Raw genomic sequence first — 16,550 nt, forward strand, 5'->3', positions numbered from 1 at the left:
TTGTGTTAGCCTGATTTCTACAGAGTGTATCTAGATCAGTGGGCTGGGAAGGTGCTGATCTAAACAGCAACCAATCAGATAATTTAAGTATTTAGGCTAGTGATAGGCAAATATAGCAGATGAAGTCAAAGTAGGACAGAAGTCTCAGAAAAGATATAATGAAATTCTGGTCTGTAACTAGAGGAAAGACACAAAAAGAACACTGAGAGAGCAAGTGGAGCAATGCTGAAGACTTGTACAGCACAGAGAACAGAACAGGTTTAAATTCTCCATGGACATGATTAACTTGATACAGTGCAAAGGCAGGGCAAAGGTGGAATTGCTTCAGAAAGAGAGCATACCCTGAAGCAAAATATTATACCAAGGAATTCCTGCTCATTATGAAAAGCTATTTAGGTAAATGTGCAAGAAAAGGAGGCACCAATGAACATCAGTGTGCTGGGAAGATGGGGAGCTATGGGAGAACTCAAGGAAATCCCAGAGCTGCTTGCAAGCCTGGCAATATAAAACAAATAAATGCATAGTCAGCTCTGTGGGAGAACCACATGAGGACTCTGTGAGAGTGCTGCCACCACAACCACCCCAGCTGGTACCTGGCTCCCCTGGTGCTAGGAAGCTGTTTCTTAACTTGCCTTCCTCCCATGCTAACATCTTCCTACTTGCTGAAAGGGCTACTAAAGTCAGAAATACAGAGACAGCCCTGGTGAAAAGCACTCTGCACAGGAAGAGAATGGGGCTGTTACCATACTCTGTCCATAAGGACCCAGGCAAGATCAAGGAAGAGGTGGAAAAGTAGTGTTAGGAACTGGCAGGATTCCCCAGGTGTGCTGCTGGCTAAGTGGTATTTTAACCACCAGTTCTAGTGTAAACTCAGCTCAGGTGTTTTTGCTTCTTCTGTGACAGAGACACAAGTTCTGGTATATAAAGGCTGGGTTGGGCTTCTCTATGGGCTGTCCAGATGTGTAGCCTCCCACATGAAAATTCTTCCTTCCTTCCCCCAGACTAGAATTATCAGTGATCTACTGTGGGTAACGCTGCAGGCAGCTCTGAAGGCTCCTTTTTCAAAATCACTTAAACTCTTTTCCAACAGAAGAAAGTTAGGCCTGCAACCCCTTGGAAAACAGTACCTTGTAGACTTTGAGCTGGAACATTCTGTTGTCTTGTTGAAAATCTGAATTACTGCATTTCCTGACTCGTCAGAACACTTCTTTCAGCAGCAACTATGTTTTTCTTGGTTCTTCAGACTGTTTGTTCTGCTGTTCCCCACTCTAAGCTCAAACTAGAGTTTCTACCCCTTTTCTTTAAAGGTGGCACATAGGGAAATCCTTCCCTGACTTCATGAAGATTTCTGCTTGCTCAGGGTTAGGTTAGAAGTCGGAGATCTGCCTTGCACTGTTGAAAGCCCTGGCTGCTGAGCAGTATCCTGTGGTCTGTTAGACACTGCACAGGAAGAGAAAACATTGTAGCTATATGCAGGATGTTAGTGATAGCTGTAGCTGTGGACAGAGAGTGAGCCTGAGGTCTGTCTCTCAGACTTTCTGAAAGCAGCCAATGAAAAGCAGAGAAGGATAGCTCCTGAGCAGCAGACTATGGTGAGAGAGAGCAAGAAATAACCTTGATCTCTTAAAGTGTTTTCTCCCCCACTGTGACAACGTTTTTCAAGGCTGGAAGGGAGCATCCATCTTGGACTTGATGTGTCTCTAAAACTAGCTCAGTTAGGTCTTCCCTTGCACCACTGGTGTCTGTAGCTTCATTGCAACTTCTCTGGCTCCAGCCTGCACCTGCAGAATGAGGCCAGGAAGCAAAAGAATAGGCAGAAGGGCAGCTGAGAGCTGCCTGTAACTGCATGGGTCCTGGTGTCCACTACCCCTCTTGTCTGGGGCTGTGTGAGAGGGAAAGGAATTGCTTATGGGAGCCCAGTATGGAAGTTCTCCATTAGGAGAGCAGATGTGTGTAGCCTCCTGTGTCCACCTTCAGGTGTAGTGAGGTTTGCTTTCTCATCTTTTTACCTTGCCTAGTCATATGGATTAAGAGGAAGATGGATTAAGAACAATTACATTAGTGAGCAGGAAGGAAGCATGAAGCTAGTGAGAAGTGGGGCAGAGCAAAGAATGATCAATGATATTGTATTTGTATAGCACCTCAGTTTTTTGTAGTCTTTTCAGGTGAGATTTATCTCTCTGATTTTTAATAATAAAAAAGTGAAGCATAGGCTTCTTTTATAGTCTGTGCTGAAGGCCAAGTCCTGCAGGACTGTAGCTGTATGAGACAGGGAGGATGAATCACCTCACAGAGGTGCCAGGTTCCTCCCACTGATGGCAGATGGGACACCTGTGCTGAGTAAGGTTTCAGTTGAGGGCAGCATCTTTTACTCCTGATTCTCTTACCACCTGTCCCAGAATGTGGGGTGAAATGTACTAGAACAGACATTTAGCCCCATTTGCCAGTATTTGTATACTTGTAAAAACAATCAAGGTGTTACTAGAAACACTGCAAAATTAGGAACAAATACACCAAAATACTAATGCTTTAGGTGAAAGCTCAGTAGTTCAGTGAGCACCAGTTCACCACCAGTCAACCTCCTGCTCCAAGCTTGTCACTCAGCCTGGCAGTCATCACACAGGTGACCAGATCCAAAAGGTTATAAGGCACTCCTACACTTGACTGGTAGAATTTCTTAAGACTTCTGTGGAAATTCAGCCCACAGCCACTGGTCAAGTACAGGCTGAAGCCTTATAAAAGGTGAAGTCTCAGCCAACTACCTAAATTCTTAACAGAGATTCACCTCTGAAGCATGCAGTGAAAGGGCACAAAGGATGCAACTGAAGACTGAAGTAGGTATTGTGCATTGGTACAATATTATAGGAAGGGAATTCTGCTTTAAGCCTTAAACGGGTGTAGAAAAAAAATGGCTGTAGAAAACAATGACCAGAAGGTGGCATTAGACACACAAAGTTTTTGACATTCAATGCAGCACTCGCCCTACGTGCAGTTAGTTGTTCTTATGAATACCTAAGAATACCTTTGTCTTTATTTTTTAAGCAGTGGAGATGCTATAAATTAACACAAAATAAAGCTGGCTGCAAATTCTGCAGTAGTTGTATCAATTTTACACAAACCCCACTGCTAAGCATGTATCAAGATTGCCCTTCTAGGAGTTCCTTCTAGGTCATTCCTTTACTCTCCATCAAACAACAGCAGTCCCCAGCCACCTCCCCGTAAGCTTCTGGCTGAGATGCTGGAAAGCACCACGCAAAAGGTGCTGTTAAAATGGATAAAGGCAATACCTCACTATTCCTTCATTGCCTCTACATTACTTTCTCCCTAGAAATTTGAACAGTATCTCGTTCATGGCAATGCAGGCAACTTGAGCTGGCTCAAGATCTTTATTCCTAGCAAGATTAATTTGTAATTGCTTTAAGCCTAATTAAAATTAAGATCATATTAAAGGTTCACTACTGCACTTGATCATTCCAAAGGAGATTATAAATGGAAATAGTGTTGGAGATCATGGATAATGCAGTGCTGAATGGATGAGGCATTTTTATCAATAGTAAAAATTTGTTCTCTGTGCTTTAAATTATTGAACACTGCAACCTTACAAAGTGCAAAATGCTTTAGGAGAACAACTAGGAGCTAGTGTAGTGCAAACAATAGAGGTTGATCACACATTCCCCATTTACAACTGCACCAGCAGAAAAGCATATTCTTGAGAGGTGAGGAAGACACATCCTCTCATTGGAAACTACTATCCTGCTCCAGTCTGACACCTCACCAGTTCACTCCTTGCTCTGCCTACCCAAAATCAGCTGGATTAGCAAAAAATTTTCTTTAAATTATTGAAAGTAGCAAGGGGAACACTTGCACAGCTCAGTGAGCTAGCATGTCAAAAGAGGTGACAAAATCTGGTAGGAGAATGATGAAAAGGCTCTAGAAGTGACAACTCCACTGTCGTAAGCAGTCAAAGCAATGAACACTGCAAAATTCCTTTGGAAAGGCCTGACAGTCTGAGCTGTGCAGGAGTGTGTTGCAAGGACATGCACTGCTGCACAAATGAAAAAGGGTAATTCAGACTCCAAAGACAGACCAGGTTGATTAAATAAAGAAGGATGCTACTTACAGCAGAAGACTAGGAATTAAGAGTCCTCTCGTATGGCTGCTGACTGTCTGTGTGACTATAAGCCAGGCACTTACAGCTGAACTTTCTCAGTAAAACAGGGCTAATAATATCCTCACATCCTTGTAAAGCACCATGAAACCTCTGAATGGTGTGCACTCTAAATGCAGTATCATCATTACAATACTCTGCTCTTAAAGCAACGAGTTGGGCCAGTGTTCCCTGGTGAAGGTTATTCACTGTCACACTGAGCTCCTTTGCTGGCTCTGCGTGCTCATTAATCAAATACACTTTATGGAACACACTGGTTTCAGAGTAGTCAGGCTGGAGTACTGTTTGAGAAAGTTTTGAAGCAGACAAACTGGAGGAGATTGCAAGAACTGTGATGGAATTGAGCAGCTGATTGAACTAACTCACTAAATGTTTGTGGCTTTTGTACAAAAAGGGCTCGTACAGTAACTGTGAGCAAAGAAAGTTCCTGCGCTGAGAGAAATGTATCAAGCCTGAGCACAGAGGATAGGGAGAGGGAAGTTCCACAGTCAGTTTGTTAAGAATTCCTAGCCCTTAATCAGCTGGCTAAATAATTTACTTGGCATCTTCAAAGAAAAGCTCCTATGTGAATGGTACCTGTCCTGGACTGAGTGTAGCCACGTGAGGTGTTGTGTTCCTAAACTCAGGAAAGCGTTTCAGATCAGGGTTGGCAACGTTGACTTTGCTGAATACACTGGATTCTTCATAAGGGATCCTGGTGGGATAAAGGAAACTGGTGTCACCAGGTGGGAAGAGGTGCCATCTCTTCCTGAAAATAGAGAGGAGATAAAAATGTATTCAGTGCCTGTCAGTTACAGCAAAGAACTAAAGGCAGTAGCAAGGTTTTCAATAAAACATAAATCTGCCTCACTGTGTGAATCTCCTACGCAGTGAGAACACAGGCAGTGCTTACAGGCTGTCTCCTGAAGGTGTTTTTAAAATATTCCACTTTTTAATTTTTCAACTGAAAAGATTTACAGCTTCTCACACATTATTTTTAAAAGGCAGATAAAACATTTTTTTTTTTTTTCAAAGTTCTTCCATCTGGCTCCTCCTGTCTCCCTTCTACAAAGCAACACGCAGCATTTACAGATGCTCAGAGCATTAGAGATTGCTCTGTGAACTAGGGGAAATAGTTTTGTTAGAGACAACATACTTCCACTGAATGGATACCATGCCCATGTTTGTTTTAAAAGGAGGGCAATGTGTGTTTACACTGGTAACAGCTAAGGGCTGTGGGCATGATCATCTGTCTCCTGTCTTCACCTGCACTACTTATTTGGCTGCTACTAAGAACGAGAGGTTTGTGACTAAAACTCATTTTGATGCTTCTATGCCACAGATGGCATAAATAAAAATCAGAGACATTCATTGACAAAAGCATTCTAAACCACCTGTATTCTTCTGTTATGAGTACTACATGATGAAAAGGTGGCTTTCATGGGCCACTGGGTTTAAGATCTCACTGGTGTGACTAAACGCCCAGACAGAACAGGACAGGGTAGCTCTGCTCATCAGGGCCCTCATGTTCCAGGTTGCTCTCTATCCTGCGTCCAGAGAAGCAGGTTAACACACTGCTGTGCAGGGCCAAGCAGAGCTCCTCAGGAGCTAATGCTTCTGTTTCACTTACACAGACAACATCAAAGAAAGAAAAAAGAATATGCCAGAACTGGTGGTGACAGTTTTATGGGTACTATAAATGAAATATCTTAGCAGGTACATATGTTACTTAGAAATAGGAGTTTTATATGGCAGTACTTTAGGTGATGGAAATAACCAGAAAGGAATGCACAAAGGGGGAATTTATTACATTTCAGACGTGCCAGACAATCAGTACAACAGTGACCCATGCAATAAGCAATGGAAAAATAAAGGCAGTACTTTGTGGCACAGTTGGACAATTTCAGCAGCTCTTCTCTTTGCTTCAGACTTCAGCAAGGTCTTTTGTTTTTGTCCCATTCCTTGGTACTCACATCTGCCTTTTTGCCTACTGCTGCTGGTTGTCAGTTCTAAGTCATAAATCTGAAAATGGGAGGGAAGCAGCCAAGTGGCACAAAACCAGAAGGGGCAAGGATAGCAGGATAGCCAGAACTGCAGAGATGGACACAGATGGGAGTTCCATTGGTCACTGACATTTCCTGGTAATTACCAAAGCTACAAAAAACCAGTTATCCTGAAACTCAAGTACTCTTGCAACTTTATTTTGCCCTCCAAACTAGAGCCTCTGAAGGGACGGAGAATAACTAGGTAAGGAGGCTCATGGGTTAATCCTGCAGGCTTATGACAAAGCAATATCATGAAGCAAAACATTAAGAAGCCCGAGGGATGCAAGAAGGAAATTCAAGATAGCAACAAAGGGCTAAGGAGTCATCCCTGGCTTTCCTGTAAAGGCAAATCTATTTAAGTTTAGCATAAGCTTATATTCTGTTACAAAGCCTGTCTTGTTTGTGAGTCTCAAAAGGGAATCTTTCTGCTCTGAAGAAGCACAGGATTTTACAAGCTTGTGGAAGTTTGCAATCTATTTATAAGCTTTGCTCTGAAGAGGAAAACAACTTTGACTTTTCAGGCTATGCAAAAGCTTTAGGCTTCTTCTTTCCCTGAGAGCAACAAGGATTTTGTTCTACCAGAACATCAGGAAGTATCTTAGGAAGACAGGCAAAATACCTGTGTGATGCTGGAACTCTGGCTTGAGCTCCAACAGTTAGAGGTGGACATCAAAGAGGCAGGGCATGTATCAGGTCTGCTAGATGTGGTGCTGAGCAACACAGTTTAGGAGGGACCTGGCAGTTGAATTTCATCTTAAAGGTCTCTTCCAAGCAAAATCATTCTATAATTATTGTGCTTATTTAGTATGCACAGTATTTATCCTTAGAAGATATCCAGACACATAAGACTCATAGTTTTCAATGACATTGCTGGGTCTAAATACATTTAAATGTCTGGACTCCAATGCATAATGTTTACTGATGTGATCTGGAGTCTACAGGACTGGCTGCAGCAAAAAGGAGTGCCTTAAAGCCAGTCAGCCTGTGGCACTGGCCAATATAGAAGCCAGAATACCTGTCTCCCAATCCTGCACTTTAATCTCAAGACCACCTTAGTTTTACTGATCCACAAAATGTCAGAGTAATTAATCACATTAATATCCCACTGGCAAATTGTTCCTTCCACTATATGCTATCAAACCTAAAACACGCATGCAATTTGTTTTGTTACTCTAGCAAAAGGAGAGAGCAAAAAAACTCCCTGATGCCAATACACAAGGAAAGAAAGAAGAAGAAGAAACAAAGACAGCATGTAAGCAGGCAGAAAGATACAGCACCAAAGCTGCATGCTCCAAAATTAGTTTAGAGACTCAAGTGTCCCTTTCAACTTTGCTCACAGCTGGTTGCTCCTAACCTGATGTTCCCCTTTTAAATTAATGCTAGCAGGCTATTAGAGGCTCTTGCACAGAGAATACCACAGAAGTCTAAAGTAGTTTATTTCTGTTCTGTTTCTAGGCTTTTTATTTTTAACTCTTTATCTCCTCATTCCAAATTCTTGAATTCATAACTGCTAGAAAGATTAACATTTTTATTATTGAACCATGTAACTCATAGACCAGGATAGATTTTCCTCAGGCAGAAGTGAGAAGATTCTGTTACCTCTGTGCCCCCAACTCCAGTCCTCTGAAGTTCTGCTATTTCCTATAGAGCAGTGCTGATGCTCTTCAGTCACTGACAGTTCAGAAAACAAGAATAATTTGGGCCCAGAATTAATACTCAGGAGTCTAAAGGTAACTTTATAGCACAGTATGACCTCTGTATTTGTTTGCACACTTGTTACCTTCCTTGTACTTGCAACACTAAGTTGCAGCCATAGGAGTCCAAATGGCAGGGGGTATTTGCTCCTTCAGTACCAATCCACAGCGTGCTCTCTTTTCCACTTCTCCCAGGAAAGCCAAAGTCAGCCCATCTTACATCCTACAGCAATGAAAAGGTTATTTCTGTAAGCTGTTGCACTGATTCACACTCTGCCCTCAGTTCCCTGTGTTTCTTGTTTTCTCCCTCCACTGTTCAGTCACTCTTTACTTCTTGGTGGGGTTCCTGCACACATGGCCTCTGTCCCTTCCTCCAAAATTTTCCTCCCCAGTAGCATTTCTTGTGTTGGCTTTCCTCCTTTCTTGTCTGATGACACAGCTTCCCAGATCTGTCTCCATTTATCATCTCAGTTTCTCCTGTCACCCCTGCTTGCTTTATAGAAGGACTGTCCAGCTGCTTGCAGCCACACACAACTGCTTTGCAAACACGTTTTTCCTTTCTCCACTCTTAATCATCCACCCAAGCTGAGGATTGTTTTTAGAAAAAAATCTGAACTATGGCATTTACAAAAAGAATGAAAGGAAGGAAGGGGGAAAAAAACCATCCCTATTCCCTTTTCAAAACAATTTGATAACCCTTGTACCAGTACAGAAAAGGTGGCTACCAGGAGGATGGAAGCTCCCTGTTCACAAAGAGTCACATGGAAAGGACAAGGGGTAAGTTCCTCCTGGGGAGATTCTAATTGGGCTGCAGAAAAAAATTTGTCACCATGAGAACAGTTAAACATTGCAATAAAGTCCCAAGGGAAGTAGCAGATTCCCCTACATTGGACAGTTTTATGACTCAGACTGACAGGATGCTGGCCCATTTCATTTAAACTATACTATTACCTAGAAAGGTTGGATCAGATGATCCTTGGGGTCCCTTCCAACCTGGCATTCTGTGATTCCCATGTGGTACACTTGCTTTCTACTTGCTCCTGCCTCGGCTTTCTCCTTGTATTCTGGAAATGCAGAATTCATCTCATCTCTTTTCCAGGGGCATGCTGTTCTTTCAGTTTCTTTTTATTTAATGGACAAATTATTCTCCTGCCTTTGCAACTGTGGAGGCAGTGAACTTAAAAGAATGCCATTACATGGTGAGAAAGGGCAGAACAGATGTGTGTGTGTGTTATGAGTATGATCCTGGAGCTTTTCTGTTCACCCATGTTCCTACAAGCAATCATTTGGGGATGACAGCTGGAATGAGGGACAGGGAGGTATTTTTCAGATAGTTCAGGGGTTTTGCAGGATGGCTCTGCATAGCATGGATAAAGCTTTCCCATGTTTCTGTAGCTGGCCATGCCACCTGCAGGGCCTGATCATTTGTTACTGGAAAGCAGCTGAAGTATACTGGCCAGAGATACCAGTGCCTTTTGGCTGGAGCCCCAGAATGAGCCTTAGGAAACAGATTCAGTTCCTGGCTTCCAAATGGTCTCAGGCAAATCACTTCATCTCTGAGCTCTATCCCTGCCCTCTTGTAAAGGAAGATAAGGGCATTTGTTCCATTGCAGTAAAGCACATTGAGGTCATCCCCATCACCCAACTTTAGGAACCTAATTTGAGCTGGGCTCCTGCTCTTGTCAAAGCACTCTCAATGATGCCTTGGAAAAGCCTCTCTCTTTCCACTGTCTATAAAGGGAAAACAGGAGTCTAGCCTCCTCATTTAAGTATGTAGCTAGCTGCTTGCATACAGGTGGATGCCTACCCTTTTGTAAGGTCTAGGGATGAGGAAAACTACAGCCACACATTATTATAGGGATGACTTCACCATGACTGTTATCAGGAAACCCTCACAATGAGCGATAGCCTTCCCAAAAATTAGGTGTTGCTAAAGATTTTGAATTTCAGAGTTATTGATTTTAAAGATATCATTTGGGGGGGGGGAAAGCAGAAGTGTAATATAAACATTTGTCAAAGACAACAAAAAATCAAAAGGAAAAAGTTGCTCCTATAGATTGCAGGAGGCATAAAATTTAAAATCCAATACAACCATCTCGGTGATAAAGTTGAGCGTAACTCCATCTCTGCACTTTAATCTCACACCTAAATAGTTTTTGTATTTTGTTACAATTTAAGTGGAAAGAAGGCACACATAATCAATATGAGATTTAAAAGAACTTTTTGGAAAATGCTGCAGCTGTAGTAAATAGTTGGAGTGATTATGGGTAAAATAGTTTTTAAGCAACGAGCTGAGAAGGGAGCGGTGGGATTACTGAAATCTTGTCACAGTGGGTTCCTTATCTACAATAAAAAGCCACAGCAAGAAGAAATGCACTAAAAGGTGTTCCAACCATAACAGATGGCACATTACTTGTGAATTATATTTATTTCATTTGCTGCTTATAATGAAGTTAATCTGTACCCGTATGTCACTTTAAAAGGTCTCATTTCTATTTAAACTCCATGCATATATCTTGCTTCTGATTTATATCTCAAATCCTGTAATGAAATATCAACTGAACAGAAAAAAAAAGTGAGATGCTAGATACTGCTCATAGATTAGAATAATGGAATCATTACCTTAGCCCACACAACTGTAAATGATAAACAGTGCAATCTAAATTTCAAACAACTTCTAAATGGCCCTATTAATCACTATAAATAACACTGCAGTTGGCCTTCTTTTCCCCTTCAAATCACCTTATGTAAATCTAAATAAAATCTAAAAAAGAAAAAAAAATGGGGTTACCATCAAATTCCCCCAGGAATGGGAGAGGATTTCAACAAAGAACTCTTTTGGCTGGTATAAATCGTGTAGCAGTGTTTCAAAAGCCGTACGAGTCTGGAACTGACGACTGCATTTCACTCTCCTGCCTGTGAAACTGTCAGATGACATGCACCATATTTGCTTACATAACACCATCCATTTTTTTTTCCTTCCCAGATTCTGCTTTAAAGAAAAAATAATCCCCAGCATAACCATTACATGTGTCTCTTCTAAAATTGCAGCACAATCTGTTGCTTGTTAGGGGTCGGGTGATGAGGTGGTGGTGTGACACCTGCATAGCAATGCAATTCCTGGATCCTCAATTTTGTTCTTGAATGGGGGCAAAAGGAAGAAGCAGGTAGGGAAATGGTTATTTCCATCAAGGGTGTTTTTATTGACTGAATAAAGCAGCAGGCTATTCAGGTCTTCTGAGCTGCTATTATCTTGTGCCACAAAAGACAGGAATATGCTGCTTGTTGAAGCATTGAGAGAGAAGACCAAAGGAGGACCACAGATACAGGAAGGCACTCAAAAGGCCTGGGGAAGCCTGAAATGTCCTTGGAGCTCCCAGCTTAGTTCAAATAACACGACCCAGCATCAGAACCATGCCTCCCAAGTTTCTGTGAACCTTGTGTTTCAATGAGCTAAGGAAGGTCAGACGGTCTCTGTGCTCAAACCTTACCTCCTGACCCACAGAACAATGGGAAGTGAGACAGTCTGAAAAAAGCTGAGCACTGAAAAATTCTAATTTTACTGGTATAAAAGAATAAAATACATAAAAGGAACATGGGAAAGGCTTTCTGAAGGAAATAATGAATTTGAGGGGGCTTATCAATTCCCACTGTCATCCCAGTGATACAGTGTTTGCAGGGAGTTAGGATTCTATCTTCACATTTAAAGGCATAGAAATGAATCAGGCTTCATTTACCATTCTTTCTTTGTATCTTTTGAAAAAATACACCTTTTGTACAGCTGTCCTTAATTTTGCCCTCTTCCAATTTCTAAGAAGAAGCAGCAGGAATGTAGATGAACCAATACACTGAAATGTAGGGAGGTTCTACTCCCCCTCGACTCCTGCTCTGGTGAGGCCACATCTGGAGTATTGTGTCCAGTTTTGGGCTCTGCAGTTCAAGAGTGACAGGGACCTGCTGCAAAAAGTCCAATGGAGGGCCACAGAGATCATTAGGTGATTGAAGCATCTCTATGAAAAGGGGTGAGAGATCTGGGGCTCTTTAGCCTGAAAACAGAAGACAGAGGGGATCTTATCAATGCACATAAATATCTAAAGGATGGAGGTCAAGAGGATGGGGGTGGGCTCTTTTCGGTGCTCACTGACAGGACAAGGGACAACAGGCACAAACTCGAACACAGGAGGTTTCACTTAAACATAAGGCAAAAACTGTCATGGTGACAGAGCACTGAAACAGGCTGCCCAGAGAGGTTGGAGACTTTCAAAACCTGCCTGGACATGTTCCTGTGCAACCTGATCTAGATGACCCTGCTTTAACAGGGTAGTTGGAGTAGATGATCTCCAGGGGTCTCCTCCAAGTCCTACTCTTAAATGATTTTGTGACTCTGTGAAATAGCAGAAAGCAAAACAAAATACCCAGTAGGTGTCCTCATACCTGGTCACTTCATGTGTTTCACTGCCTGCACCAACAAGATATAATAATCCTGCAGACTCAGAATCTCTCCTTCTTGCCAACAATTAATCTAAATATATTAAGGGAAGGAAATGTCTGCTTGAGAAAATGAGCTACAAGGCAAAACATGAAGATGGCATCCATGCCATCAAATTCTCTCTCTTGTGTGGAGCTGTTAATTAACCATTCAGGTATCCAAGATGGATCTGGGGCAGCACCAGATTTGCAGCATGACAGACCTGCTGTCTGTCACCTCCACATTCAATTCCCACCTCATTTCCATACCTTCAATAGAGATGCAGAGAAGGTGTTCACCTGCAGAGGTCACACACATGACTCTGCACCCCAAGCCTGCACAGTCATAAAATGATGCTGGGCTAAAGGTAGAGAGGAGTCCTGTCAACCTAGCAGCTCCTTTTTCTCAATTGTGTTGGTGTTTTTAAGCATAAAAAGGAGACTCAGCATTTTAGGTGGCTGCCACTTGGTGCTAGTTCTCCATTAGCTTGAGAGCAAATAGCTTTTCTTTCCAAATTTTAAAATAAACAGCCAAAGAAGCAGGAAGGGAATAAAGTAGATGTTTCAGAAGCCTCACTAGGTAATTTGCAATGATTAAACTAGGAAGAGAAAACTGTAGTATTTTACCTGGAAAAATTCTGGCCTGTCTTCAAATATCCTGGCGATGTATTTGTAGTCAGCATAAGCCCAGTATTTGGAGTACTCGTAACAACTGAATGGTCCAGAGAGACAAGAAGGCTGCCCACAACTCCAAGCCAAAAACTCTTTAAGTGTAGCCTTCACGTAGCTACACCTGGTTTCAAACTGGGGAACTAGAGCAACAAAGGAAAAGCCAAACATCACATGAGCACTGAGCAAAGAAACAGCAAAGATAATATGTAGTTTCCCCTCCCAGCTGTGGTTAAAAGCAACATGAGATATGAAGTGAGACTAGGTGGCTCAGCTCTGGTCAATAAAATGGTTCTCATCACCTAACTCATAATTAAAGTCTGAGACTATTGCTTTTTCATTAAGGTTTAAGTGAATGGCTGTTACCTTGAACTTGCTGTGAGGGAAAAGCACACCAATAGTTACTGTTGTTTCATGTGCAAGACACCTTGCAGCACAGTAACTCAATAATACACCCAAGTTCCCTTAACAACTGAGGACCTGTCCTTTGCTTCATCACTCTTCTTAAGTGTGAGCTGCAAATGTGCACACAAGTTCTTTTGTACCCTTCATTTTGTCTCTGTGGATTTACACATGGGTGGAAATGTTCATCTTTCCCCTTCCTTAAAAGTAGTAACCAAATCAGCACAGTAACATGTAGAAAACAAATTATGGAGCCACATGTGTGCCAATGATCCATCTAAAATGCTGTGTGTCCTTATTTTTCCCTTGGGACTGACCATACTGCGGCGCTTCTTGGCAGACATAAGTATTTACCAGCAGTGTTTTGTTCCTGCCATGCTTTGGTCAGGCTGCCTGATAACAGCTTTTCAGCTCAAGGTCAGGTCACTTGGAAGGCCTACAAGTTAACTCACATCACAGTATACTTTAATTGTGGTCAACCAGAGATCCTCATTTCCCACAGCTGCTAATTGTGCAGGATTCAAAGAGACTTAACAAAAAAATGACTATAACTACTATGAGGTAAAAATTGCTGTAGCTGCATGAATGGCAGTGACAGAGCTGCAGTTTAACCCTGTGTAACTTGCACAGAGCTGCTCAGAAAGGGGAATCTTCCACTGTTGTGCAGCAGCAGCTCTTCATTTTTCAGTGCTCTCATTTTGTTACTGCAGCAATTCCCAGAGCAGTCTCTCAGACATTTGTTCCTATTCCCTTTGGGAGGGAGAACAGTTTTTGCAAACCTTTACCACTATCAGTTTGCCATTTTCCATTGCAGTAGACTAGGAAGTGGCTTTCCTTCTTCTCACTATCAAATTCATTACCTAAAAATGTCAAGCCCTGTTATTCAGCAATCCCTAACCTGGGATCTCTGCAGAGCAAGGGCTCCATACCTAAGAACATACATACAAAACACATAAATCAACTGAAATAACCCCAAATCCCTGTATCTGATTCTCTGTGTTGCAGTCCAGTGCCCTTCCTGATACCCAGTCACTAAAGCAATGCATATCATTTTAGTGAATGATGGTCTGATATTAGATAAAAGATGTAAGATAAATGAGATAAAAGATATAAGCATTACTGGAGGTGGCTCAATATCTGTATTACTTTGATGAGAACAAAGAGTGCTTAGGACACTGCCTATTTTCCAAGATAACTCGGGAGCATGTGTTTTAAATTCAAGAAATAGGCTCTTTCTACCTCACAGCCTATTTCACTGTGAGCTTCATTTAAAAGAATCCAACTATGAACGGCAACACTATCTTCTAGGATACAATCTCCCCAGGGCAAAGATCTTGGTTCAATTTATAACCTGTTCAGCACCAAGGTGTGGGGCTCATGGAAAAATAAATGGTAATAAAACCAAAAAATGTAGTTGGGCAATCTTAACAGATTGCTTGGATTTGTAGACTGCAGCTAGGGTGAAAATGTTAGCAGTGGGCAGCTGAAAGCAAGCACACAATTATCCAGTTTTGTAACATTTAATGATTAAAAAATGAAGGTGTTTTGTAATTGATAAATTGTAGATGAAACCATGTAAGTCTAAAGTAAGCAAACAAGTGCTGTCTGGCCATAGTATCTGAAGGCATGCCCGTTTTCTCTCCCACCTAATGCCACAGACTGAACCTGGAGGGGGAGAGGGATTGAAACTGGATTGGGAGCGGGAAGCAGTGCTTTCAAAGAACCAGCTCCTCTTCTTAGTTAATGTCTGATCCTGACAGACACCAAATTCTATTCTACTCAGAAAGACAGTGTTTACTACAGGAAATGTTGAAAAAAAATGGGTAACAGCCTTAGAAAATACCCCAAAGTCCCAGTAAAAAACACAAGTGGAATGTCTCCCTCTCCCTCTCCCTCTCCCTCTCCCTCTCCCTCTCCCTCTCCCTCTCCCCTCTCCCTCTCCCTCTCCCTCTCCCTCTCCTCTCCCTCTCCCTCTCCCTCTCCCTCTCCCTCTCCCTCTCCCTCTCCCTCTCCCTCTCCCTCTCCCTCTCCCTCTCCCTCTCCCCTCTCCTCTTCCTCTTCTTCTTCTTCTTTTCCTCTTTCTCTTCCTCTTCTTCTCCTCTTCTTCTTCTTCTCCTCTTCTTCTTCTCCTCTTCTTCTTCTTCTCCTCTTCTTCTTCTTCTCCTCTTCTTCTTCTTCTCCTCTTCTTCTTCTTCTCCTCTTCTTCTTCTTCTCCTCTTCTTCTTCTTCTCCTCTTCTTCTTCTTCTCCTCTTCTTCTTCTTCTCCTCTTCTTCTTCTTCTCCTCTTCTTCTTCTTCTCCTCTTCTTCTTCTTCTCCTCTTCTTCTTCTTCTCCTCTTCTTCTTCTTCTCCTCTTCTTCTTCTTCTCCTCTTCTTCTTCTTCTCCTCTTCTTCTTCTTCTCCTCTTCTTCTTCTTCTCCTCTTCTTCTTCTTCTCCTCTTCTTCTTCTTCTCCTCTTCTTCTCTTCTTCTCCTCTTCTTCTTCTTCTCCTCTTCTTCTTCTTCTCCTCTTCTTCTTCTTCTCCTCTTCTTCTTCTTCTCCTCTTCTTCTTCTTCTCCTCTCTATTCTATTCTATTCTATTCTATTCTATTCTATTCTATTCTATTCTATTCTATTCTATTCTATTCTATTCTATTCCTTTAAACTTAAAACCAAATGTCTAGTCACAGCTGACAGGGAATTAACATTACTTAATAAAATAATCCAAGCAAGGATCAGCCATGTAATACTATAACAAAGCACAGGCACGCTCACAAGCAACAAAAAATCAAATGGCCATCCCCATCCAGTTCCAATAATCACTCAAATATCAGCTTTGTGCGACATTTACTCAGTGCGGGGTATTTGTGCTGCCGTTTCAACCTCCTGTTCAGCTGCTGCGTCTATAGCTGCCTTTGCAGTCCTCCTCTACATCAAATGTCAGAGGCTTGAATTTTTTTATTGTCTTTAGTGGTAAAACCTCTTGGGCAGAGGTCCAGGTTGCAGTCCTTTTCTATCCAACTGTGTATCTGACAGCATCAGCTCTATCCAGAATCTCTAAGAGAAATTTCCTCCAGAGATCTTGTGACTCTTAACTGATCAGCATGACAACCTCTTGTTCTCTCTAGCTTCTTCAGAGTAAACTCAT

General features: G+C 42.1%; 1 protein-coding gene across 2 annotated transcripts in view; it reads right to left on the reverse strand.

Annotated features, from left to right (window-relative positions):
* The window catches only part of HSPBAP1 (HSPB1 associated protein 1), a 42,261-nt gene that overhangs the window by 6,840 nt on the left and 18,871 nt on the right, over positions 1 to 16,550 (reverse strand). Inside the window, exons 3-5 of one of the 2 annotated variants that reach the window (XM_068138996.1) lie at positions 12,981 to 13,165; positions 7,973 to 8,109; positions 4,745 to 4,862 (exon numbers count right to left, since the gene is read on the reverse strand). In XM_068138996.1, the coding sequence (XP_067995097.1) occupies positions 4,745 to 4,862; positions 7,973 to 8,109; positions 12,981 to 13,165 (440 nt within the window). Of the gene's footprint in view, positions 1 to 4,744; positions 4,917 to 7,972; positions 8,110 to 12,980; positions 13,166 to 16,550 lie in introns of both variants that reach the window. The other variant, XM_068138994.1, reaches the window with a different exon arrangement.

The sequence above is a fragment of the Melanerpes formicivorus genome, unplaced genomic scaffold (genome assembly GCF_026170545.1).
Source record: "Melanerpes formicivorus ecotype bairdi unplaced genomic scaffold, bMelFor1.0.p_v2 SCAF_5, whole genome shotgun sequence".
NCBI lineage: Eukaryota > Metazoa > Chordata > Aves > Piciformes > Picidae > Melanerpes > Melanerpes formicivorus.